At 40.3% G+C, this 26,610-nt stretch overlaps 1 protein-coding gene across 30 annotated transcripts in view; it reads right to left on the reverse strand.

Moving 5' to 3' along the window:
- Positions 1 to 26,610, reverse strand: part of Kcnma1 (potassium calcium-activated channel subfamily M alpha 1) — a 736,611-nt gene that overhangs the window by 257,427 nt on the left and 452,574 nt on the right. The window contains exon 1 of one of the 30 annotated variants that reach the window (XM_063238737.1): positions 18,552 to 18,857. The exons of the other annotated variants lie outside the window; for them this stretch is intronic. Coding sequence (XP_063094807.1) covers positions 18,552 to 18,762 — 211 coding nt within the window. The 5' untranslated portion in view covers positions 18,763 to 18,857. Of the gene's footprint in view, positions 1 to 18,551; positions 18,858 to 26,610 lie in introns of those variants that run through there. 30 annotated transcript variants of the gene reach the window in all.

Raw genomic sequence — 26,610 nt, forward strand, 5'->3', positions numbered from 1 at the left:
GGACATATAGGCTGCTTCCAAGATTTAGGTGTTATGAATTGTACTGCTGTAAATATGGGTGTGCATACATCACTGTGACATGATATCTGTAACTCTTTCAGGAAGATACCTAGGAGGGGAATAGCTATGTCAACTAGAACGTCCTGTTTTAGTTTCTTGAGGAATAGCCACACTGATTTCCATAGTGTGCAACTACTTTGAAGTGTTTTAATATCCAAAAATAAATCCTATTGCTGTTGACACCAAAGTCATCAGCCCAAAACCTGAGTTGGTCCTAGAGTTGAACACTTTCACAATCACCCAGGAGAATAACTTACAACATGCTGGCTACCCCAGCTTGGAGATGCTCTGAACGTCATACCAAATCCCAAGGGGACAGTCTTTTGCGTATTTTACAAAGCATTTTATTAAGCACCTGAAGGGCCAGACATGAGGCTTAAGTGGAGGTGGACTAAAGGGACAGGCAGCTGCATGCCTGGGCAGAGGTTTGATTCCACTGCTTTATGGGAGGATCCCAAGAAAGCCCTGGTTACCTTTGGTTACTTTCTACTTGAGCAAAGAGTACCCTAACTGGCCCAGAGTAGAACTGCTCTGGTAAAATGGAAAAAATTAATGTAAAGCTTGGTGGAATGATGTGAGCACTGATAGTACAAGGAGAGAGCCAGAAAGTGGTAACGCCTCACGAGGAATATTTCTCATCTGCAAAGGAGTCACTGGGAGCAGAAGAGTTTTCTTTCTTCTTCTTTTAGAAAACATTCACCTTCTATGCTAAGTAATATTTATATAACTTTCACTAAGTCAGAAAAATACAGATGTGAGAATGGATGTTGATGAAATAAAAAAGGCTTGGGGGCCAGAAACACAATCCTCACCCAACTGATGAAAGGCTGGCTCAGCGCTGCAGAGGACAGAGCTGGAACACAGCACAGAACTGAGATGTCTTCTCAGGAAACAGAGGAAACAGGGAAACAGATGGAACTTGAGCAGACAGAGACGGAGTGCAGATCACAGAGAGCCAAACCACGAATACAATGAGTTCCGAAGGGAAGAACAGAAACACCTGGATCCTGAGCAAGGGCTGAGGCAGAAAAGAACTCCCTAGAAACAAAACTATGCCGTGAGATGAAAGGTGAACTGACAGGTCTGCTCTTGGAGGCCGATGCCAAGGAGTTTTCAACGTTTCATTCAAATTTTGAGCATTCAACAATAAAACAAAGCATGAAGATGGGCGGGTAGTATTTGCCAGTCACAGAGCAAAGATCATTTTATAAAATCTGTAAGCAGTTAGGTGATCAATAATGTGGTTTAGATCATAGACGACTCCCAAAGGCAGATCTAGTCAAGGTTAGGTCTCCAGCCTGAGATGCTGAGGGGACCTGAAGGGCCAGAGGTGTGGGGACCTGAGAAGGTGTGGCCTCCTTGAAGGGAAATAGACTCCTGGCTGGGCCATTTGGCACTTCCCAATCTTGCTCTTTTTTATTTCCCAGGCGCCGTGAAGGCAGCAGCTCCTCTGTACCCAGTGTCCCCTGTGTCACTGTGCTCTGTCTCTCCACAGGCCTAGAGCAAAGGCCCACGTGACCTTGCAGGGAAACCTCTGAAACTAACAGCCAATAGAAAGAAGCCTTTCTTCCCTCCTAACAGCCCTACTGAGCATGCTCAGCACCCAGCCTGACCCAGCACCTTGCAGCCCACCTCTGCTGCACATTGGTGTAGGTTAAAACAGTAAGTTTTGAACCATGAAAGATGGGCAGCATGGCAGCCACGAGGGGAAAGAGACTCATTGGTCTATAGTGACAGACTCCTGGTATTAGCTTGTCACGATTTGATGCTGAAAATCATGGGTGTGTGTGTGCACGCATGTGTGTACATGATCTTCCTGCCTCACTGACTGCTGAGACTATAGGGGTGCACCACCACGCACGGCATAAAGCATACACATTTTATGGAACCAAACATAGAATACAAATGGCCCAAACTTCAAACTGGGTCTTTCTCTTCCATCTATAAGTGACGGAATTCGCATGCCATCGCATCTGCTCCTTTGCAGCTGGCACAGGCTTGTCACTCACAAATACGCAGACAGTAAAACTTCTCTTTAAAGCTGCCCACAAAAATGAGGTTAGTCTCGCGGAGGTCACAGGCCCTGCGGCCTGGCTAGATGGGGACCTGCTGACCTCACCCTGAGCTCTGAGCATCTGCTGCCTAGAAACAAGCCGGGCACCAGCAAAAGGCAACAATCAGCAGAAAACAGGGATGCACACGGTTCTCAGGACAGTGGGTTCCCAGCAGGGACACCAGAGGAAAACATCTCACAGTTCACAGTTGCTCTCTGATGGCTTTCTGTTGCGGATGCCCTGGGGCCTCCACTCAAAATTCTGCACTACCCCATGCACACAGAAGAAAAAGTCAAGGTTCTGCAAGACCTCAAGTGACACCACTGCCTGCCACCAACATCATCTCACTTTACATTTGAGAGCTTCCTACAAGACCTCCACTACTTTCCTGATAGGGCTATCTTCCTTGGTAAGCCACACATCCACAGGGCCTTTGCACATGCCATAGTGTTCTCTCTCCCCAGAAGTACACTTGGCCACATGACACACTTCCTCATTTCCTTCCTCAGTGGGGCCTTCTCCATCCACACTATGTAAAACTACAACCTCACCCCACACTCCCTGAAACTATGCCTCTGGCCTGTTTTTAACACCTTCGCCATGAAGTACAGTATCTAATTTATGGTCTTTGCTTTCTACCTCCTTATGTGCAGCAGCAGTAGGCAAGGACTGGTGTCATGGCTGCCTTTCGGGTACCAACATACTGTGTGAAATGAGATAGATGCTTAGTTAATTCTTGTTTGAACTCAATGAATGAATCAGAGTTTTGAGAAACAATGATACGGCAAAGCGTTAAAGGTTACAGAATCTGCATCCAGAATTCTGAGACTGTCATACCTTACTGAGGGGAGTTCTGTGAAGCCACTGGGTCAAGGCTGACTCACTCAGGCAGTACACAGCCGGCTACACAGGGAAGACAGGAATGCACCCAGACATGCCTGGAACACCATGCCCAGCAACTCCCACTCCACACGGAGGCCAGGAAAAGGCAGAGGCAGGGAGGGAAACACCCACCTGAAAATTCACTCATCTTCTCTGCCTTGTAATACTTTCCCATGTTACTGACACCACAAAATCTCTGCAATGAGATTATTTTCTAAGAAACTGTAAAATTAGATCAGCATTACAAAAGAAGGGACTGCATATAATGTGTACCCCAAGCCATGAATCACACACAATCTTCTCCAAAGGCACAGGGCCCAGATGGTTTTATGAGTTCTTTACACTATCATGAAGCAGTGAACTTCTCTCTGTGTTCTCTATTACATAATCAAATAATTTTCTTAAAAAAAATACTTCTCATTGTTTTAATTGGTCTGTATTTGGTTAGAAAGTTGGCATTATCTGGACACGTAAACACACGTGCGTACACATGTGTGCACTTGGTATATATCTTTGTTACTGTTATTTTAAATGATTGTGAATTAATAAAGTTGACTGTGATGTAAATTTATTATTATTGATCATCTACTATTTTTTGGTTCCTTTCTATAGGACAAACATTCATCTTATTATATTCAGCAGAAGAAAATAGAGAAGGCAACCCTGTTGTTTTGGACCTGTAGTGGCATAGCTCATCACAGCAGGCAGGATGTGGGGAAGAAAACCTAGCCACCTCACAGCAGCCAGAAATCAGAGAGAGACAGAGAGAGAGCGGGAGACAGAGAGGGAGACAGAGAGAGAGAGGGAGAGAGAGAGAGAGACAGAGACAGAGACAGAGAGACAGACAGAGACAGAGAGACAGAGAAGGAGAGAGAGAGGGAGAGACAGAGAGAGAGACAGAGACAGAGAGATAGAGAGATAAAGAGACAGACAGACAGAGACAGACAGAGAGAGAGACAGAGACAGACAGAGACAGAGAGGGAGACAGAGAGGGAGACAGAGACAGACAGAGAGAGAAATAGAGAGAAATAGAGAGACAGACAGAGACAAAGACAGACAGACAGAGAGACAGACAGAGACAGAGAGGGAGACAGAGAGAGAGAGACAGAGAGAGAGACAGAGAAGGAGAGACAGAGAGAGACAGAGAGGGAGACAGAGAGAGACACAGAGAGAGATAGAGACAGAGAGACAGACAGAGACAGAGGCAGAGAGACAGAGAGACAGACAGAGACAGAGGCAGAGAGGGAGACAGAGAAAGAGAGACAGAGAGAGACAAAGAGACAGAGAGACAGACAGACAGAGACAGAGAGGGAGATAGAGAGACAGAGAGAGAGACAGAGAGGGAGAGAGACTGAGAGAGACAGAGAAAAAGAGAGAGAGAGAAAGAGAGAGAGAGAGAGGGCAAAGGTGCCACTGTCTCCTTCAAGGACACCCCCCCAATGACCTAACTTTCTTCCTCTAGGCCACACCTCCAAAAGTCTCCACCACTGGGGACAAAGTCTTTGATACATGGTCCTTGGGGGACATTATGATCCAAACTGTAGCCTGAGCACTTTTAAGATTTATGATACATCTTGTCAAGCCGTCCTGACAACCTGACTTTCTCTTAGCATGTAAATGTCCTTGGCCCACACCACACCGCACTGAGTACTGACAGGGAGGAAAGAAGAAAAGAACAAAGGAAAGGAGGGAGGGAAAAGAGAGGGAAAGAGAAGAAAGGGGGAGGGAACTAATGTCTCATGTGTAGGCCTCAAAGGAGAGCTTGTGGTTTTGGTTTGCTTTTCTAATGTTAACAAATAAGTTAATTATGTTTTCATAATTAGGTCATTTTATTTTCATCTTTAATGAACTTATAATGGGCTTTGCCAGTTTACCTGGGTATTCATCTTCTTCTTCGTAATACATCCTAGCTTCTTTTATAATAAAGATCTTGTACATTCATCATTGTTTTAATTTTGCTTACAGTTTTTTCCTAGCCTAACACTTTTTCTAAGCCTAAAATTAAGGTAATTTTTCTATACTCAAAAATTGTTAGAGGGTGATATGTATCAGTCTGTTGGTCATTGTTTTCATGTTTTTTAATGCCCGCCAAAATCATCTCCATCATACCAATTATTTTCCAGCCACATCCAGAGTGTCTCCTTTTGCTGTTAGGGCAGCGGCTGTGAACCTCAGCACTGCATTTAAAATGCCTGAGAAGCTCTAATCATTGTTGACTTAGGGACAGTTGCATTTCAGCCCACTTCCTCCCATTCTAACTGAACTGGTACAGCTGGGCAGAAGGAGTTTTAAAGCTTTGAGGGCTGCAAGGTGGAGCAGCATTGCAAACTTTTCTGCAAATGGGCAGAGAGTAAATATTTCAGACTGTCACAATGCCTCAAGTTTGCTGTAAACAATATATGAACAAATGGGCGTGGTGGCACTCCAGGGAAATCACATTCGCATAAATAGACCAGGGGGATTAATTGGCTGCACCTGCCTTGGAGCCCTGCCATTCCAGTCCGCGGGGCACATAAATCTCCAGCGCTTTATAAACATCCAAGTTCTGGCTGAGTCTGACTCTGCACTTCCAGCAAGCTCTAAGTAATGGCTGGGGATGTTGGTTAGAAGACCACACTTGGGAGGAAACAAGGCCATGGGGAAGTGCGTCCCAGACCTACCTGGGCCAGCTGGGAGATCACTTCCTGCCCCAGGTCTTCTGATTTCATCAGTCTGAGTATAACTTGGGTATCAGAATTTTTAAAATTCTGATTCCAAGGGAAACACTGACAGTGAGCAATAGTATAAAAATAACTCCAGAATTTTAAACTTTTAACTTGTCATGCATTTATTTTGGTTAATAATGTGTTAAACAGATCAAACCTTGTTTTATCTCAAAAGCAATCTTCCCTGTAACTGAGGAATCACTTAAGCAACTTAAAACCAACAACTTACCCATTTACCACACTATCTATTGAATTAACTTTAAAGAACACACTAGCTAACTATAAGTCAAATCAATAGTATAGTAAGAGATTATTTATAAACAACTGATATTGTGAGAGGGAAAGTAATCTTAATATCAGGGGAAAAATGATTTCTAGTTTGGTGTTTATAATTAAATAATATGAAAATCAATAAAGATTAAAAGTAATAAAAATTCTCAATTAGTTTATGAGTAAAACCAGAGCAACAAGAAAACAAACAAAATCAAATAAAGTGCTGACTGATCCAATAGAAACAATGATAGACACATATCTGGATAAGGCTTTGAAGATCTCAGTAAGAGGAATGGCTCTGAAACTTGAGAGCAAAAGAAAACCACTGTAGACCATTATAGGATAACTGGATAGAAATTAAAAATTATAATAGCTTCTCCTCCAAGTTTCTAAACTCATTTATTATTAAATTTTTGAAGTATTTTCATTCAATTAAAATTCTGAATTCTTCCATAATAAAAGAGATGGGAAGCAACTAAATTTATAAAAGAAACATAAACCTGATACCAAAAACTGAATCTCAGAGCCCCTTCCAAAAGTTTTCTAATATAGATAAAATCAGACATAATAAAATCTATGTAGAAGATCAATGTGTACAATTAATTAATGAGTTAAAATTATAATCCAAACCATTCTGGTCAAGCATGGCAGGTTGAGCTCAGTGGTTTATCTTTAAAGCTTACCTAAAGCACCACCAAAAGAGAGGGACAGTAAAATCCTTTTCAAGGACAAAAGGAATGAAAGAAGTAGCTGTCAGACATAGGAATACAGAAGACAATTTGAGCAACTCCCTTTAAATACAGAAAAATTGCTGTAACATTAGTGTTATTTCTGTATACAGATATGTACAGGGTGGCCTAGGCTGTTCCCTTTTCTCTACAACAGGCTTTAAGCAATGCAAATAAGGCCAGCTGAAGAACTGATGTGTCCTCTTTGGGGCTATTCTGACAGTCTCCTGTTTCCTCACATAGTGCTCTCAATAAAATCTGAGCACAGCACGATGGCAGAGCCAGTCAGTTCCAGGAATGTCAACTGGGTACTAGCCTGGAAATAAAGAAGCTATGAGGCCCCAGAGCACAAAAGTTTACATATCAGAAACTGAACAACAGCCTCCAAAACCAATTCAAATGCTACCTTAATTGAATTATGCATATTGATCCTTCTACAGGTCATTTCTCCATGCATTGTTCAAAGATGATTTTCTCTTTACCTGGTCAGCCAGCTCAAATTACTCACCATCTTTACTGCCACTCACCCTTGAACCATTCCCTTCTTCAAAAGATAATAAATTCTGGGAGAGGTCTTAGATTAGGGCCTCCATCCACATACCCTCACTTGGATTGGGTATAGGACCCCTTGGCTGCCCTTAACTTTGAATATGTCTTGGTGTCTTTATTCTCGCCATGGGTTACACTGGAGGTGGTAGATTAGAATTAACTTGCCAGGATTCCAATAATGCCTCAAATGGATTACAAATATAACTTTTTGGATTATGATTATGGATACTTGGATTACAATAGTCAAAAGTGGAATATAATATAAGGGGAAACAAAATTCTGGGAGGTGAAAAGTGGATAATCAGTTGAAAATTAAATTATTGGAGTTGAGAAATCTAACTTCAACTATTTACAAGACACATAAAAAGGAAAAATATATGTGACCTCCAATCTAGTAATTAATTGATCAAATGTCAACATGAGTGGAGAATGCCCAGTTGAATTCAGTCAGTATTGTTCTAGGTGTGAAAGACTCACTTTAAGGAGGATTTTTGTAGCAAATGTGTAAAAGGAGAAGGGGGCAGGGTGTTCAGCTGGTTTTCCTTGGAAGAGTTTCAATCCAACTGCTTTTCTTGACTTTCTTTACCTCTTCCGATTATTCTTGATTTGAAGTACACATTGTCTGCAAACAGTACAGCTACCCCTGCTTTTTGGGGGGTTCCTGTTGCATGAAGTATTGTTTCCCATCATTTGACTTTCAGTCTATGAATTTCTTTTTAGGTTAGATGAGTTTCTTGTATGCAGCATATGGTTGGATACTGTTTCTTGACTCATTCTGCCAGTTTGTTTCTTTTAATTGGTGAATTAAGGCCATTTACATTAATGATTATAACTGATATATACATTGGCTCATTTTTATCGTGTTATCTTTCTGCTGTTGGTTCTTTACCATTCTCCTCTTTAATTCTCTGCCCTGCTTAATGGCTTTTTTCTGTTGGTGTTCTTGGAGTTGTAGTTATTTTTATGTCTGTCTAGAATACCTTTCAGTATTCTTTGCAGTGTTGGTTGGGTGGTCATAAAATTCTTCAGCTGTTCTTCATCATGGAAGTATCTTATTTCTCCATTCATTTTGAAGGACAGTTTTTCAGGGTACATCAATCTGGGTTGGAAGTCATTTTTGCTTAGGGTTTGAAATACTTCACTCCATCCTCTTCTTGACTTCACTGTTTGTGATGAGAAGTCTGCTGTGATTCTGATGGGCTTTCCTGTATAGGTGACCCATCTCTTTTCTCTAACAACTTTTAATATTTTGTTTTTATGTTGGATTTCTGAGATGTTGATTATTACACGTCTGGGTGTAGATTTATTTTGGTTATGGCTAATTGGAGTTCTATATGATTCACTTATTCTGTATCTCAGTTTCTTTTCCCATGTTTGGGAAATTTTCTGCTATCATTTCTGTAAATAGTCTTTCGATATCATTTATGTTGTCACCTTTTTAATTTACATATATCGATCTTATATTTTGTCTTTACAACATCTTGCTACTGTTGAATTGTTATTTCTTGACTCCTTGTTATTTTTAACAAACCTTTCCTTTCTTGTTCACTAGCTGTAATCTTGTCTTCTAGGTCTGAAAGTCTATCTTCACATTCATTCAGACAGTTCTTCCACCTTTTGATGGAATTTTTGATTTCCTGGATATCTCCTTAAATCTGTTTCATGTATTCTATTGTTTTCTTATGTTCTTCATGCAAAGTTTCCATCTTTTTGCAGTGCTCCTCAATTTTTTAAACTAGACCTTCTTTAGATGTGTTCAGCATTTCTTTTGTTATGCTTATCATTTCTTCTCTTACCTGGGAGATTACTTCTGATCTGGAATCTTTTATAGCTTCATGGAGTTGCTTCTTTACTTCAGTTGCTATCATTTCAGAAGTTTTAGGTACATGGCTTACATTTTATTCTATGTCCATGTCTTCCAGGCTTATTTGGAATGGGCGAGAGGCTTGAGATTGCACTTTGCTCTTTCATTTTGTCATTTTCCTATATGTCCCAGTCCCCTAGTGGCACTTAAGGGCTCCCTAGATGGAGGGTGTATACTGTATGGACCTTCAGCACTCCCCATGTGGCTACCTGAGGTCACTAGGTAGGACCTACAAGGTTCTGAGTGGTATAGTAAGGCTGAATGGTATATGGAGTATACTGCATAGGCTTTCAGTTCATGCTACATGGCACACCAAAGCTCCCTGGCTTCTTGGGTTCTCTGGTATGGCTCTACCAGGTTATAAGCAAAGACTTGCATCTCTATAGCGAGGTAGGGATTGCTGTGGCAGGCTTCAGCTCATACAAAGCAGTTCCCTGCTACCTGGTGATCACTTGGTGAGGACCAACCAGAATCCAAGTGATGACCTAAAGGTCCCACAGTGTTTGGGGATGCTGGGCAGGGCCCTACCACAGTCCAAGCAGAGTTCCACGGCTGCACAACTAGGTAGGAATCGCTGTGGCAGGCTTCAGCTCATACAAAGTGGTTCCCTGTTACCTGGAAGTCATTGGGTGGGGCCCAGCCAGGACTAGAGTGATGACTCTGAGGTCCCACAATATTTTGGGATGCTGGGTAGGGGCCTACCAAGTTCTAGGCAGAGTCTGAAGCTGCAGAGCTAGGTGTGGGTCACTGTGGTGGGCTTCCCTAGGTGCTTTTCTTTGAGAAGAGTTTAGCTGTTTTCATTGGTTGAGCTCTGGTCTCCACTTTTTCCAAGTATGGCTGCTATTGTTGGAGGAGCTCTGGTCTTCACCTTCACCTTGGGCATTGTCTCTTATTTTCTAGCACTGATTATTCAGTCTTCCAACAAAGATTTCTTAGTGTTAGGGTTTGTGTCTAGATGTCCCCCCAAAGCCAGATGCAGTCATTGAGGAGTGGGTTTTTCAGAAGTGGCTGAATCCAGAGTTTGTGATTGATTCACAAGGCTGTAAGTGCCACACTCATCCTAGGTTAGGGAGCCTGCATATAGCGTACGGGACATAAAGAGGCTTTCCCCTTCTCTGTCCCATACTTGACGTTGCTGTCTTCTGCTATGATGAATTGTTTCTCCTCTGAGATGCCCCCATGCTAAGCCATCCAGCCTTAGACCAGGCCAATTATGGATTGCAATTTCTACAAACTGTGAGCTAAATAAACTTTTCTTCCTTTAACTTTAGGTGTTGGGCATTTTGCCTCAATAATGAGAGAAAAGTCACTAAGACACTTGGCCTCCTAACACAGACTTGCAGGATACTTTGCTAAGGCTCCAGGCCTCTGACTAGATTTTTAGTATCTCTGGCACCAGGTCAGTTCTCTTGTCCTCTTTCACATTTGACTCTGGGGCAGATACTGCAAATTTTTGTGTCCTGCATCAGATCTGTTTCTTTTCCAAATATTTACTACAAAACCCAGTATCTATGAGTTCACATCCTTGGATTCAACCAACCTGTTTCCATAAACAAAAGAGTTTAACAACTACTCCCACAGGCTTTACACTCATTACGTACTATATGTAAATTGCAGATGGTTTAAATTATAGAGAAGGGTGTGCATAGCTATATGAAAATACTATGACAGTTTAGATAAAGGATTTGGGCACTGGAGGAATTTAGTTTCCTGGGGGCACCTGGAATCAATCCCTTGCAGATATTGAGAGGTAACGATATAAAAATATCTCCAGAACCATGAAAGGACATGAGAAATGTCTTTGGTCACTGAATACAAAAGAGGAGCTCCACAGGGATGGAGGTTGGTGATGGTGATGGGGTGGAGAGACATATGAAGAAGGAAATAACACTCTAAAAAGGAAATGTCACTGGCAGGGAGCAGAGGAGAAAAGGGACAGGGGATGAGGCTCAATGAGAAGGCCCTGAGTTCAAGGACCACTATCACATCAAAGGAAGTTGGCCAAACTCTGATACACTGATTAACTACTAGCAGAAACTAGAAATCTAGAAAAAAACTGCCTTGGAAAAGAGTTTATTGAAGAATCATAATGCATAAGGAAAGATATGAAATATTAAACTGAATAAAAATCAACTAATCTTATAAATCAAAATTTCTGAACATCAAAACTGCCAAAGGCCAGGTGAAAAAAAAAAATAGACATTGCTACCTAGCAAAACTACAGGGTTAGACTCCATACAAAGGCACAAAGAACGGAAAAGTACAAAAGAACAGTTAAGAAAGATGAAAGACAGCTATAAAGTTTTCAATATCCATGTAATTGAGTTACAGAAGGAGAAAATGAAGGAGATAACAGGAAACCTTCAAACTGGTATCAGAATAAGGTTTCCTAAACTAAAAGAATGATGTGCACTTGGATTGGAAAGGCCCATGAAGTGTTCAGCCAGTTAAATTTAAGAAGACCTAAATCCAGGCACACCATAGTAAAAGTCCCTAAGATCGGTGTGAGGAAATAAATCCCTGTAAGGCAATGTGACACAAATGAATTATTGTCTCAAAACTCCTGGTTGCAAGAAAACCAAGGAAGGTGGTCTTCGCAATTCTCAGAAGTCTTTTTGAAACAAATAATATATACTTAGCTAGTTCTAAAAAAAAAAAAGCAACAAAATGTAGCTATAATAGCATGAGAAATGATAAAAGTGAGTAATCTATGAGTTGAATGAGTATTTTAAAAAATAATACATAAGAACATTAATCTAAAATTAAAATATCTAGAAGTAAATGAAAAATAGAAATATGAAAGAATAAGAGAAGTAGAAGAAAGAAATGTGCTAATATTCTTGTCTAGGATGATAGGATGATATTATTTATTAAATACACGACCACAAAAAATTAACTTCTGGCATGTTTATAAAAATTTTTCAGAATATATTTGGAATTACCAATCCCAATTCTTAGTTGGGGAAAAAATTCAATCAAACTATAGTTAAAGAACTAAGGAAATGATTCGATCCAACTAAGAGGAAAAGAGAAAACATACATAAATTAGAAAACATAACCTCAACAACAAAAGGTCAAATGCATTATTAAGCACAATAAAATTGAGTAAGTTAAAGTGATTCTATCAAAAGACAGAGAATTTGTAAAAACAAAACTTCGTATCAATAAAGGAAAAATCCACCATGAATACGCAACTGAAAATATGAACCTAAAAAGATTCCTTCGAAATAAATAAGGCAAAAGCTGACAAGAATATATCCAACAGGAAGAAAATAACAATGCTGCATCAGTGTAGAATTCTAATGCTTAGTTTCAGAAATGATGTTATTTATTAATGAGTGCAAATGAGGTATTCATATAAAATATAATTTCTTTCTATGTTTGCATTTATATCAATCTGGATGGCTGGACAATTAGACACACACATGTATATTATTCAGTAAACTAGGATTAATTCTTTAATAACAACCAGTGAAGAATCATAAAAATTTCACCACATATTAGCCTATAAAGACTTTTAACCAAATTCCAAACTGCAGCAACCATGTAAGCCGTATCTATCACAAAGTAATAGAATAAGAAAATAACAAAAGAACACCAAATATAAGGAAAGAGCAGAGAAGGAGAATCTATTACACAAAGCAGAATTTAATGTGCAATGAAGAAGTTACCACAAACCAAAGAAGATATAAATATTGGCCTATAATTATGGGATAATTGGTCTGCAAATTAAAATCAATCCAAAGCCTCTTCATACTACAACTGAAATAAATTTGAGACTAATTAGAAATTAAGCATATAACATAGAAAAGCTGAAAAATGTAGCTATATATTTATTAACCTTCCAAAGTGATGACTGTCTTAATTCAGATGTTAAAGTATCATAAGATTTTTGAACTATTAGATCAGCTATAAAATACCAAAATTCTATGTTTAAAAATAACAAGGAAACCCTAGTATGGTAACACACCTCTAACTCCAGCACTCTGATAGGCTGAGATAGGAAAATTACAAGCTCATATCCACACTGCTCAATTTAAAAACCTGCTAAGATCCTGTCATTAAAAAAAAAAAATTAAGGCTGTGTATATAGCTCAGCATAAAGGTTCTGGATTCAAGCCCAGTACTGAGCGATCATCATAATAACAGTAATAGTAATAATGACAATATCTACTAGAAAATAACCAAATATCATATAACAGAGAGAAATTCTTAATAATATCAAAAGCATTATATAAATGCTATATTGTTTGTTGATATGTAAAAATCCTAATAAGTACATCATAAAGCAGCAAATATAAGGGTTAAGAGCTATTAAAAATTATTGTACTTGGTGGAACTAAAAGAAATGCATGCAATATACGAAATCAAATCAAAATGGATTAAATGACTTGAGCAAAATATAAAGGAAAATCTCTACAATATGGGTTCAGGTAATGATAGTTTGAACAAGATCTCAAAACCCTAGGCAACAGAAACAGAAGTGATACAAGGGATTATTTCAAGGCAGAACACTTGGTACATCAATAAAAATAATCAATAGAGCAAAAGGACAACCTACAGAATAAGAGAAAACTCTTGCAAACTATATACTTGATAAAGGATTAATATCTTAAATGCGTAAACAACTCAAGTCAATAATAAAAAATTTCTATTAAAAAATAAGCAAATTGAATAAGCATTTTACAAAAGAACACATACAGCCAGGCATGATAACACACATCTGTAATCCCAGCACTCAGGAGGCTGAGGCACGGAAGAGTGTTGAAAGTTCGCAGCCAGCCTGGTCTATAAAGTGAGTTCAAGACCAGATTGACCTGCATAGTGAGACCCTGTCTCAAAAGGCAAAAAAAAAAAAAAAAAAGAAAAAGAAAAAATGATATACAAGTGAAAAATTGTTCAATAGTATTAATCATCAGGAAAATGAAAATCAAAAACCACAATGAGATGTCACCTCCCAACTGTTAGAATGGATATTACCAAAAAGAAAATAGAATGTTGATAAGGATGTAGAGAAAAAAGAAATGGCTGCACACCTCTGATGGGAATGTAAATTAGTGCCATCGTGATGGAGAATGGTATGGAAATTCCTCAAACAGTTAATAAAATGCACAAACCATCCAATCGCAATCTCACTCCTGGGCATATATCCAAACAAAATGAAATCTGTATGCTGAAGAGATATGTGTGCTCCATATTTACTGCAGTTTTATTCATAATAGGTAAGACATGGATCAACCTAAGTGTGAATGTGTAAATAAATGGAGTTTTAAAAACACTATTCAGACTTCAAAAGGAATAAACTCTGTTTTTGCAATAACATGAATAACCAAGAAAACATTATACGAAGTGAAATAATCCAGGAGAGAGTGATAAATACTAGTATGATCTGTTACCCATTGACTCAGAAAAAGTTAATGCCACAGAGCCAGAGAACAGAGTGATAGTTACAAGGGAAGGTAGATATTGGTGTGATTATAAGTGAAAGGATACAAAATTTCAGTTAGACAGAAGAAATAAACTCGAGAGATCTACTACACAAAATGGTGGGCATAGTTACTAATATATTGCAAAATGCTTCTAAAAGGAAAAGGAAAATAAATGCAAATTAAACAAAAATACAGTAAGCACTGTACTTATACATACTAGCAATGTATTTGAGTCTTCCCTTGGGGAGATGACTTTGCAATAGAATAGTCTTATAATTTGATGGTGGAGTTATAAATGGATGAAAGCTTTCCAGAAAGCAATTCAGCACTATGAATCAAAGTGATTTCATTTCTGGTAAGATAGCCTTAGAAAATATTTTTAAAGATGGGAAAATACTACAGGAACAAAGACACTCATTGCAAAATTACTTATTCAACAAGTAAAGTAGAAAACAGCTTAATTTTTAAAAACAAGTTCTTAGGTATAGTCCATATTCTTTATGGGATATGATACATGTTTTTAGAATATAACAAGGAAAATGTTTAGGATATAAGATTAAGTTAAAGAAGTAGGATTTAGAAATTAAAATGGCATTTATCAGGACCTTGGGAAGGAGGTAAGGGGTGCTGCTTAATTACTTGATATAGAATTTCAGGTTTGGAAGGTAAAGATATGCTGGCACTCTGTCTTACAACAATATAAGTATGTTCAACACCACTGAATTATATTTTAAAATTGTTAAAATGATAAATTTTATGGTATATGCTCTTTACCATAATTTTTTGAAATAAAAAATTAGGAACACTGGGGAATAAAACCGAAACACAAAATACAAAGTGCGTGTTCTCTATGCTAAAACCATAAAAACTATAAGAGCACAAAAAATAAAATTGCACATAAAATGATAGGATGGTTGGCTTTTTAAGTATTTCTCCACTTTTCAATTTTATTTGTGCCATTTACATTGAAACTTAACATTTATGCTTCCTCTTTGCTGAGGTTATAACTTGCAGCCAAGTCAGGACTGGAGCCCAGGTTTTCCAGCTCTGACCCCTGCACTCACATTCAAGATTCAGTCACTTGCAGCCAGTGGCTCCAGGTGAAAAGCACCCCAGTCATTGTTGTTCTTGGAGGAGAACAAAGATAGCACACAGGACCTGAACAACCAGGGTCATTTGAAACCTAGCACATGCATTTCATCAATGACCAGCTAGACTGACCAAGGGATTTAGGACCCTTCTCAGATGGATGAGGAATTGCTACACTGCCAGAGATAAAGGGATCAACAGGTGAATGATAGATCACTCACTGTGCATATTTCTATTATGCCACGGCATAAAAGCCTTCAACAATCTTACATAAAAGGTCCCAGAAGATTGCAGGACAGAAAACACAACAGCAAGCACGTCTCAGCCTGGGATAGACAGCCTGTCTGGGCTTTCCAATTTGCTATTTCCCTTTCCCTTTCATTCCTTAATCTTTAAATCCAAAAAGCTCTTCGTAGTCCTACACAAATCCTGAAGAGCAATTATTTTTTGGTGTCAGACGAGGTCACTATCACCTGGTCTTGCAGCAGGAGTAGGGCATGCATGTGTCTCAACCAAGCCCAGGGCGTCCTGGGGGACAAGACCAACACACAGCAGAGGGAGGCTTCTTCAGGGTGGTCTCTGCACCCTGCTGCCACCCCAGGTCCCACCTGCCACCCCAGGTATGGGCATAGCTAGGACCACTTGCTTCTCAGCCTGCACAGAGTAAGCCATTCCTTCCGAGCTGGAGGACAGGCCTGTCCTTTTTGCTCTCCAGTGTCCCTGGGCTTTTGTGGCTCCAGTTGGAAGTATGGTCTATAAAGAGCTTGCTTGTCTGACCTTTTCATCGTCTTCTCCAGGTAATTGTTCATCCCTACCTTATCCCAGCCTGCTTCCTGTTCCAACACACTAAATATCCCGGGATGTTCAATCAGGTGGTCAATGACCCATTGATCCCTTCATTGACGCCCTGAGCCCATCCACACGTGCTCAGCTTCTGCTCTGTACCAGCCCCTCTTTGCCCCAGACACCACAGGTAGGCACAGGTGGGAAGCTCCTGCTTTAAGGGTCTTCTTCTATTTGATCAGAGGAGCCAGAAAGGATGGAAACCAGTCTTCAAACAGACTTGTTGACTTCACCTCTTACATGTGAAGTAAGTGATCTTTCCCCTCTCTTTTGCCACAACCATGATCCAAACTCCTGTTGCCTCTAGCCAGAAAGCCAGGGGTGGTCTTCATGTTTCACTTTGCTTCATCTCTGGCCAGCCAACAGGCCCAACTGCTATTGTTCTGCAGAGAGCAGCCAGCAGCCTGCTTTCTACACTGCTCAGAGCACCCTGCTAGCTGCTAAATACCAATACTCAGCTTACAACTTACTGAAAACACAGGTCCCACCCTCATCTTGCACTGGAAGGCCATTGGTGACCTGTTCTCTATTCATGTCATTAACACTCAGGCCCTACATACCAGTGTCTCTGAGAATGTTCCTCAGTCTACTCCCAGCTTGGGAACTTCACTCTAATTCCCTCTCTCTGGAATGTTCTTCCTCAGATCACAGACAGGGCTGGTTGTGTCACTGAGGTCTTCCTAAGCCAGCTCACTATGCCACCTCCACCTCTCTGTTCTGCTTTATAGCATTTGTTACTGTCTAAAAGTACCTTTTAGTTTGCTGAGGGGCTTCCTACCTGGTCCTGAGAACAGTGTCTGCACTACGAGAGCACATTCACACTACACTCAGCACCTCCCACAACAGTGGTGACTGGTCAGCCTTCACCATCATCACTGGAAACGAATGAACACAGAGATGAGAAATCACTTCCACAGAAAAGCAACAGCAGCACTGGATACTGAGTTAAATCCAAGATCTTACTCAATTACTCAACTTTTTCTCACGAAATAGTCTATTTGCGCTGGGGATATAGCTCAGTGGCACAAGCGCCTGCCTGGCAAGCACAAAGTCCTGAGTTTGATTACCGGTACAAAAAAAAAAGTCTATTTGCTCTTATTTTAAGCCTTCCACTCTTGAGGCTCCTCTTTAGCTGCTTTAAAACTGGCCCTTGTGAATGCTGGATGTTTAAAGCACAGAGCAGCTCTTCTTTGCAAAGAAGGGAGAGGGAATGTAATGAGGCTTATAGACACAGACACATGAATATTTAGAGCCCAAATATTTCAGCCAAAGGAAACCTTTTTGCCTGTGCTAATGAAAAGGGTTGACTCAACTGAGCCATCATTTGCTTGCTCACTGGAATTTTGCTCTGCATAATTATATCATGCAGAGAGATATTTGAGCTGTGCCTGCCCAGCTCGGAATCCTAAGCTGAGTTTCAAAGGGACTGTGCTGCATTTTAAAGAAGCATGTGGTCCCACTAGCCCTTCTGGAAATAAAGCTATTTCTCCCTAAGACTGTTATTTTTAGATCTGGAAGTGTAAATTGAAGCCATCTATTTGAAACTTCTATACATTATGGATGCCAAAATAAAACCAAATTCACGTCAGATGGTAGTTTTAAAAAGAAAATCTGCCCAGAAGATTTTTTTAAATGATTTCTTCTGGCTATGAGAATAATGAAGCACCACCCAAGATAGGAAAGATCCCACATCCCCACATCCCAGTACCGACACTATAATTTTCACTAGTGCCCCTAAAAAAAAATTATTATTCAAAGCTTCAGACACCACTTCAGGAAATGCTGGCTCATTGGAAATTACTGCCCCTTAATAATAGAAAAAAAATGCTATTCTTGCCATTTGTCAAATTTTCCCCAATGTTTGTAAAATGTACTCTAGTGCACTCGGGAGTGCAGTATGCCAGTTATATTTATCTAGAAAGGAAGGACAAGAGTCCTACCTAACTAGCCCAACACATCTGAGTTCCATGGACATGCCAAGGAAGCTGGCCTGGAGGTGGCCACCACCTCTCAGGAGATCACTTCTTTCCCAGGCTCCTTTCGAGGGAAGAAGAGCAGGGTGGGAAGAGCCTTACCCCATGAGGCACAAACCCTGCAGCAAGACGCCAGGGACTGCCAGAAGTTCTCTGGTTCCTCCTTCTCTGCAGCTGGAGGCCCAGACTTCACCCGGTAGCCTTTGTGAAACAAATCTCCAAGGGACTTCTTGCGGCGCCTGGGCGGGGTGTAAGCCTCGGTGCCGGTGTTGCTGGCCGGATGATGGTACACCAGAATTTTACTGGGGATCATGGTGCAGGCAGAGAGATTGCCTTGATTTTAGGCACTTTCCAGTGCACTGCATGTACAAGATGATGACCTTGGAAGGATGTGTGGCTATGACCTGTGCTAAACCTGGTCCTCCCACCCAGCACAGTATAGCACACAGTGGTGGAGCCAATGGACACCCTCTCCTCCCACACCCACCAGCCCCCCTCACAAGAACCCTAGCACAACCCTGGGCATCAGATGCACCAACCACCACATCAGAAAGGCTGTGAGAAGGGGGGGCATTCTGACCTATTATGTCCTGCATGCTGATCCATCAGCTTCACTCTGGAAATTACCATGTAAGCTCCTTTGGACATGGTTTAGGAGGATGGAATCAGAAACAGCTGTAATCCCTCCAATCAGGTGGTATGGAATAGTGTTGGAGAGAGGCTGCAGCTGGGGAGCCACTGAGTCATTTTTTTTTCTTTGCTGTTAGGAATCCTGTCTGACAATTAAGGATTCACAAGGAGAATTGCCTTCTAGGATGCAACTGGGGAGAAAAATCAAGAGTTCCCACTCCTCTTGTTAAGCATCCCACCAGCAACATAACCCAAATACACAAATCTCTTGGTAATCCTATAAGTAGGACTCAGGCAGAGGAGAGGCTTTGTGCTTTCCAGAGGGATGTTCGAGAAGCCTCTACAGTCAGAGCTCCTCACCACTCTTGTCCTCTTATCCGGAGAATCTCCTCTGTTTGCTACCAACCCTTGTCCCTTCTTTGGCTCATAACATGGTCTGAATTTTCATGCTCACAAACTCATATTTTCTTGAAAAATAATTAAGTTCACATGAGATCCTGAGGGTGGATCCGTCATGATAGATTAACGCCAATACCAGAGAGTTTGCTCTTTCATTCTTTCTGCCATGTGAAGACACCGTAAGAAGGTGACCATCTGCAAAGCAGACAGAGATCCCTCACCAGAACCTGACTATGCTGACACCATGATCTGAGACTTCCAGTCTGCAGAACTCTGGGCAAACATATCTGTATTATTTAAGCTGCCAATCTGTAATATTTTGTTAATGGCATCTCAAAGAGACTCTACCCTCAGAACAATGTGTGATATAGCAGAGACAAAGAGAAAGCAAACATTAAAAATATAACTAAGGAAATATCCAAATTTCATCAATTATTGTCAAGTCTCCCCATAATTTTGTCCCTAACTTTTATTTTCCATCCCTCTATAAAAGTTAAAATCATTAGGTAGAATTTTCAAAGACCAGCTGATTTCCTTTCTGTTTGCTAGTTCATTTGCCCAACCAGGATGTGTGGAGCATTATTAGAAGATAAGACATTGTGTAGGGTGCTTGGTAATTCTGTGATCACCCAGTACAATACAAGAGTGGCCTTGGTGGAGCTTAAAGCCTAACATAAAGATGATCTCGTACTGTAATGAACTGAGAATTTAAAAGCATATGTAGCTACTTCGGGCCCCTCTTGCACATATCTGAGTATGAATATATGTGTATGTTGCATAAATAAGTATCCAGAAGAGAGAGACAGAGAGAGAAAGAAAATGATGTAATATGCATATCAAAAAAGCTTCAAATTTGTCCTGAATCTCAATGGTTGAGCAGCCAGCATCCACTTGAAAGAGATAAGGGTGTGATAATAGCAATATTTTTTTCAAGGTAAAAGAACAACATGAAAGATACCCTCAGAGGAAAGAAAATGGTCTGTTCTTGGAAACAAACCAGCAACAACAAAAACCCAATAAACAAACAAAATCTCAATGTGTTTAAAAACCCAACAAACAAACAAAATCTCAATGTGATGCAAGGCCACACAGTCAACACTTCAACTTACTGGAGGATGACTATCACTATCACTCTTACAACATTAAGCTGATAACAGGAAAATGTTAGGAATAATATTATATCTACAGATTTGACAGTCAAATGAAATGCATTAGTTTCTTAAAAGTACAGCTCTCTCAAACTGACAAAAGAAGAAACAGAAAACATAAGCAAACCAGATAGACATTTGTTGAGAAATTAAACTTTAATTAAAACATTTTCACAAAAAAAAACTAGGTTCCAATGGTTTCTACCAAACATGGAGGAAATTATATCAATTTTACATACTCTTTCAAGAATAAAAAAAATCAAACACTATTTCTTTTAAGATGACAGCATATTATCACATCAAAATCCGATAGATATTATTTTTAGAAATTTCAGACCTCATCAACAAAGATGCAACGACTCTAAAGTATAGACTTGTGAAATAAATCCAATAGCATTTTTTAAAAAATGACCTAATAGAATTTACCCTAGCAATAAGAGGTTAGCTTAGCAAGCTGAAACCAATAAATGTAACTCACCACATCAACAAATTAAAAGAAAGATTATACAATTATGTCAATAGTCACAAAAAATTGGCAAATGACCACACCTATTTCATGAAAAAAATTATGGAGCTGCAGTCTGCTAAGAACTCCCCAAAAGACAAATTGACAGACACACAGGCAGATAAGCAATTTACAACAATAGCACCAACACAAATCCATGAGGAAAAGAAAATTTGCTGAACAGGTAGTGCAGGAAACACTGGAAATCTGTAAAGGCAAAGAAATGAAGCTCAACTCTCACCTAACACTATATACAGATTTGTTTGAGGTAGACCTCAGACATAAATCTGAAGCTTCTGGAAAGGAACGAAGGGAAGTGTCATAAAGACAATAAAGCAGACAAAGATTTCCCGGACATCAGCACCTGCCTGGCAAATGCTAGGGCCAGAGTTTAGTCCTCAGTACAAAAAAAAAAAAAAAAAATTCCTAAACAGGAACCAAAAACACTCACTCTTTTTAAAAAAAAATCAATAAACTAAGTATCAATAAAATTTAAAATTTACTAAAATATAAGCTACAGAGTAGGAAAAATATTTATAATATACTTGCATGACTAAAAATTTACATACATGCAAGTTAAAACTAGGTAGGATGCAGCTACAAAGCCATTAGATGGCTAAAATTAAAAACTTGTCAGCACTCAATGTTGATAAGAAAATGAAGTAACTGGCACATCCACACATTGCTGGGGAAAATATAAAATACACCTTGTCTGGGAAGCTTATATTTTCTTATAAAGTTAAGCGTGCATTTCTTCTATGAGCCACAGATTCCACTTCTATGTGTTTACCCAGGAAAATGAAACTTACCTGTCCACAAAATCACTTGCACAGGAGCTTTCTTCAAACTAACCCTAAGTCAGAAACAACCTACATAACCATCAACAGTTGATTTGGTAAACACATTGTGGTATATCTCTGTATCAGAATACTATTGTAATAAAAAGGAAGAAATTACTGATATACACCCCATATGTGAATCTCAGAATCTTATTCTGAGTGAAAAAAAAAGGCTCAGTAGAAAAAAATTCAAGTTAGTTAGAAATGCAAGTTCTAGAGCCCAGATAAATTCATCTACACTGTGCTTGTGGAACTGCCATTATTGAACAATCTGGCCTACTATAAACACCCCAGAGCCTTTCCCATCTCTGTGGGGCAGGACTGTTAGCGTCCTCCTAAGGCCCTATCAGTATGGTCATCTGTAGGATCTCTGGAGCCACTTATTTGGATGCTGACGCCTCATTTAGCAGACATGTACCCTTGACAAAGTTACCCAAATACAGCGTTTCATTCCTGATTCTTAAAATGGAGGAAACCCCAAGGTAAATTTATACACAAGTTTAAAACATTTAAAAGAGAACTCTAAGCCCTATATTCCTAGCACTCAGGAGGCTGAGGCAATAGAATCTAGAAATCAAGGCCAGCCTGGAGTATGTAGGCAGATTCTATCTCAAAAAAAATCTATGCAAACATTACACACACATAAATAAAACGGGGCTCATTTTTCTCTGAATATGTGTCTATGGGAAAAATAAAAGCTGACCTGAATTGTATCCCATTTGGCACCCTCTCCCTCGGTGTGTCCTAAGTTGCATCCTGTTTCTTTTGCCCCACAGAATTCTGGGAGGATTTGATCTATCTCTGAGGTCACAGAGTTGCCAAGGCGGTGTATAGACTCTCATGCACAGTCAGTGTATGAAACCCCAGTTCCTTCTCCTCTGTATTAGGCTTATTTCTCTGAGTAGGAGGAAGGTGATTAGGAAAGAACATAAGCACATTCATTCATTCATTCATTCATTCATTTAAAAGTACTGACCAAGCAATGAACTCAGACACAATTGACTTCTACAAGAAAATTATATTGGACTCCCCATGCCCTGTACAAAGTAACAGTACATTTACTGATCCATTGATTTTAATTAAGCACTTAGTTAAAAGAAAAGATTTTGGGCTGGGGTTCAGGCATTCAGCAACATCCATTGCCCTTATGGGGGAGGAACAACACCAATTTGTCTCACAGCATCTCAGTTTCTCTGAAGATAAAATGAGACCAGTATTACTGACCTGCCTCATGGGATTGTTTGAGTCACAAATTAATATACCTACAACTGTTGAAATTGTCTTTGGCACACAGTAGGTGTGCTATTGCTATTACTACGACTAATGCCCCAGATACTGAGCTAGTCATACAGGGGATACAACATAATGGGATTTGCTACAAATTCATTCTCAAGAAATTTATCATCTGTGGAGCACCTTAGCATCTTCAATTGTACTTAGCTAAGATTTCATGACAATTTCAATACAAAATGTCACCAAAGGTTCACGTCTTAAAGGCCTGGTCCCACAGCAGCTCTAATGGGAGGATGTAGAAGTAAAACCTTTAAGAAGTAAGACCTAGAGGGAGGCTTTTAGGTCATTGGGGGTGTGGTCTTTGCCTAGTGGTCTCTGTTGTGATGTGCTGCTCACCATGAATACGTGGGTCTCCTGGTCATGAACTGGAAACCCCAAAATTCTGAGCTAAAATAAATCTTTTCTTCCTATAGCCTAATTATCTAAACTATTTGGATTTTTGGTTAATAGTTTAAATTTTTATTAGTACATGTCTATAGTACATAATCATTACATTCACTGTGGGCGGTTGGTGCACATAGTATTTTGTTGCAGTAATGGCAAACTGACTAGCACAGATACAGAGATGGCCAGTAAGATAGTTTTAACTTAGGGAAATGCCTCTGTCCACCTGAGCCCTCTTTCCTTACTCTCACTGATGCCTGACACCCAGCTCACTGTAAGAGGCAGCATTACGCAGTAAAGAAGACTAGAGCTTTCAGAGCTACACGGGTGTGGGTGCAAATTCTGGCTGTGCTCCTTACTGTGAGAACAGGAGCTGCTACATGGCACCTGCATGTGAGAAGTGATGATAATGCATAGTATGTCTCCATGGATAACAGTGATAACAAACTGAGCTACCATGTGTTCTTACAGTTTTTGACACACTACATGCTACCTAAACACATATTCCTGGACTCTGCCAATGCCTCAGTACTTGGTGCCTGCTCCTTGTGGATGCTAATGGATTGGCTCCCACAGTGCACATCTCCCTGGGAGTCTCTTACCCTTTGGTTAGAGAAAACTGTGGATGGAGGAGGAAAGTTAAGAAAACCATTGAGAAAAGAGAGCAGAGCCCAGGCTCAGAGAAAGGAGCAGAAGGGGCCAACTACGGAGCAAATAGTGAACTAATGCCTACTCTACTTGTTGGCAAGTGTTGGCCCTATTTTTAGTGACATAAGAGTCACCCAAAGTCTGTGATTAGAAACATAGAACAGTGTCAAGACACATATTATTTGTACTGTAATTTATTATTGGAATCCCAGACTACTTGAATTAAGTACTTTCCCTACATCTGTCTGGAAATTGGGAAGCCCAAGACCGGAGAGTTGGCACAGGCCTTGTGTACAAGGAGAAAAGATGCTCCATGGTTTCTCTGGTTGAACTATTTGGAAGATTCTTTTCCAATCTCCTCCACCTGCCTCCCTCTGTCCCTGCTTTCTCTCTTTGTTCCCCTGAAGAACAGGCCATCCCGGGGTAGGAAAGTCTCTAACTCAACCCATTCTTCCCTCTTCACCGAGCTCTCATCACCAGCTGGTATTGTAAACAATAAACTAACAGCCACATGAACTAATGCTGTATGCTACCAACTTCTTAGTGCCCATGGTTTTCCCTATTTCTGCTTAAATAGCCTCTGAGGCACTGTCTGTCCTGATACAATGTGGGGTGTTGGGAACAAATGTATCCAGCCTCACTCAATCTCCCCTCCTCTTCCCCAAGATGGAACCCTGTGCTCCAGGAAAGGAACTGGAGTAATCCTTTACATAATCCTTTCTAATCCCTTTTCCTGCCATGAGCGCCTCCCCCCCCCCAGGAAGCTGACACATGGCCCCAGGCTTCCCTCCTGCCTGACATTTGGACCCATCAGTGACAGATGGTCATCCCAGGTCACTGAAGTACCCACAGATTTGATTTTGATATTTGTAGCCCGACCTATATCTATTTATATAGTTAAACGGGGGGAAAAAATCCCTCCTGTCATTCTTTGTGTTTACATCCCCAGGCCAGGGATACCATCATGTAGAAGCAGAAGGGATGGATGTTACCAGGCATCTGCTAGTACAGGATTAAAGTGAAAGAGAGAGGTACTAGCACACAATTTAAGGAGACACTTTTTGTTGAGGGTTGCCCCTGTCTCTGCATAGCCCTGAGCATGAGTGCTTCCTTAAAATCTACACCCCAGGCCTCTCTCTAACCTCACTGAGTCTCACAGCCCCTTGGCCTATGGTGAGCTTGCAGTGAAGTTCATCTCTGAACCAGCTCTGCTCTTTCCATCACCTGTGGCAAGAGGGAAGTGAACTGGGTTATGATGACTCTGAACTGGGAAGACCTATAAAGCCAATTCAAAGGCCAACTTTATCCTAAAATTAAATTCAAGCAGGACATTTGTGCCAGAGGCTTTGAATAAAGACTGAGGAACACAGTGAATTATATCTTCAATTACAGTTTACAAAGAACAGAGGTACTGCTTCCAAATGCAGACGCTTGATTTAGCTCCCTATAAAGGCAGAAAGCATAACACTGAATCTCAGGTTAGGAAAAGCATTTTCACAAGGGGCCTCGAGTACTTTAAAGTTCAGCTGTGTTTAATATTGATGATCAACAGTATTTTACAGTCACTGGGGAAATGAAAATGGAGTGTTTGTTTGGGGGCGATAATTTGCCCCCAAGCTCAGCTCAGCTGTTTCATCCTTGATACCCTGTATTAACACCAAAATCCATCTGAATGTGTGGGAGGAGAGGGGACAACGTGTTTCTGTAAAGTGTCATCTAATAAAGATTATGTAAAGAAACCAGCCTGGCTACAATCCAGTAAAACTTGATTTAAAAAAAAAAAAAAGATGTCAGATACAATTTAGCCTGCAAAACCACCTGTCAACCTCTGATATAGGTGCCATCTTAGAGGGAAGAGGCAATGAATGGCGAATGTGCCTACTACTGCTTGCTTCTACCTTCTAAAGCAGACATTCTTGATTAGTAACACTTGCTAACACTTGGCCTTCTGTTCTCTGAACGGCTCACAATAGCTCCTGGATTCCTCTCTTTTCATTTCTTAGCTTAAGGCAGATACACAGAAACCATTTCTATTCAAATGAACTATGCAGTGTTTGAATTCAGGGTCTCATCGCATCTTGTGTGTGATCGGCAGCAACTAGCAGGACCAGAGACTTTGCATCTGCTTATAGCGAACTCTTCCCTTGCTCAGTGCCCCAGTGATGCATAGTCCTGATCCTGACACAGGAACTTGCAGAATTTGCAGAACCTAAGGGAAGCATCTCTTCCACAGGATGGATTGTCACCCTGTCTCCCTGTCTGTATCGTGCTTCTCATTGGTCTTAGATAAAGCTGTGTTAAAGGCATACACTAAT

This window comes from Cavia porcellus, unplaced genomic scaffold (genome assembly GCF_034190915.1).
Source record: "Cavia porcellus strain 051 isolate PalLab524CR breed Dunkin Hartley unplaced genomic scaffold, mCavPor4.1 scaffold_28, whole genome shotgun sequence".
NCBI classification, from domain to species: domain Eukaryota; kingdom Metazoa; phylum Chordata; class Mammalia; order Rodentia; family Caviidae; genus Cavia; species Cavia porcellus.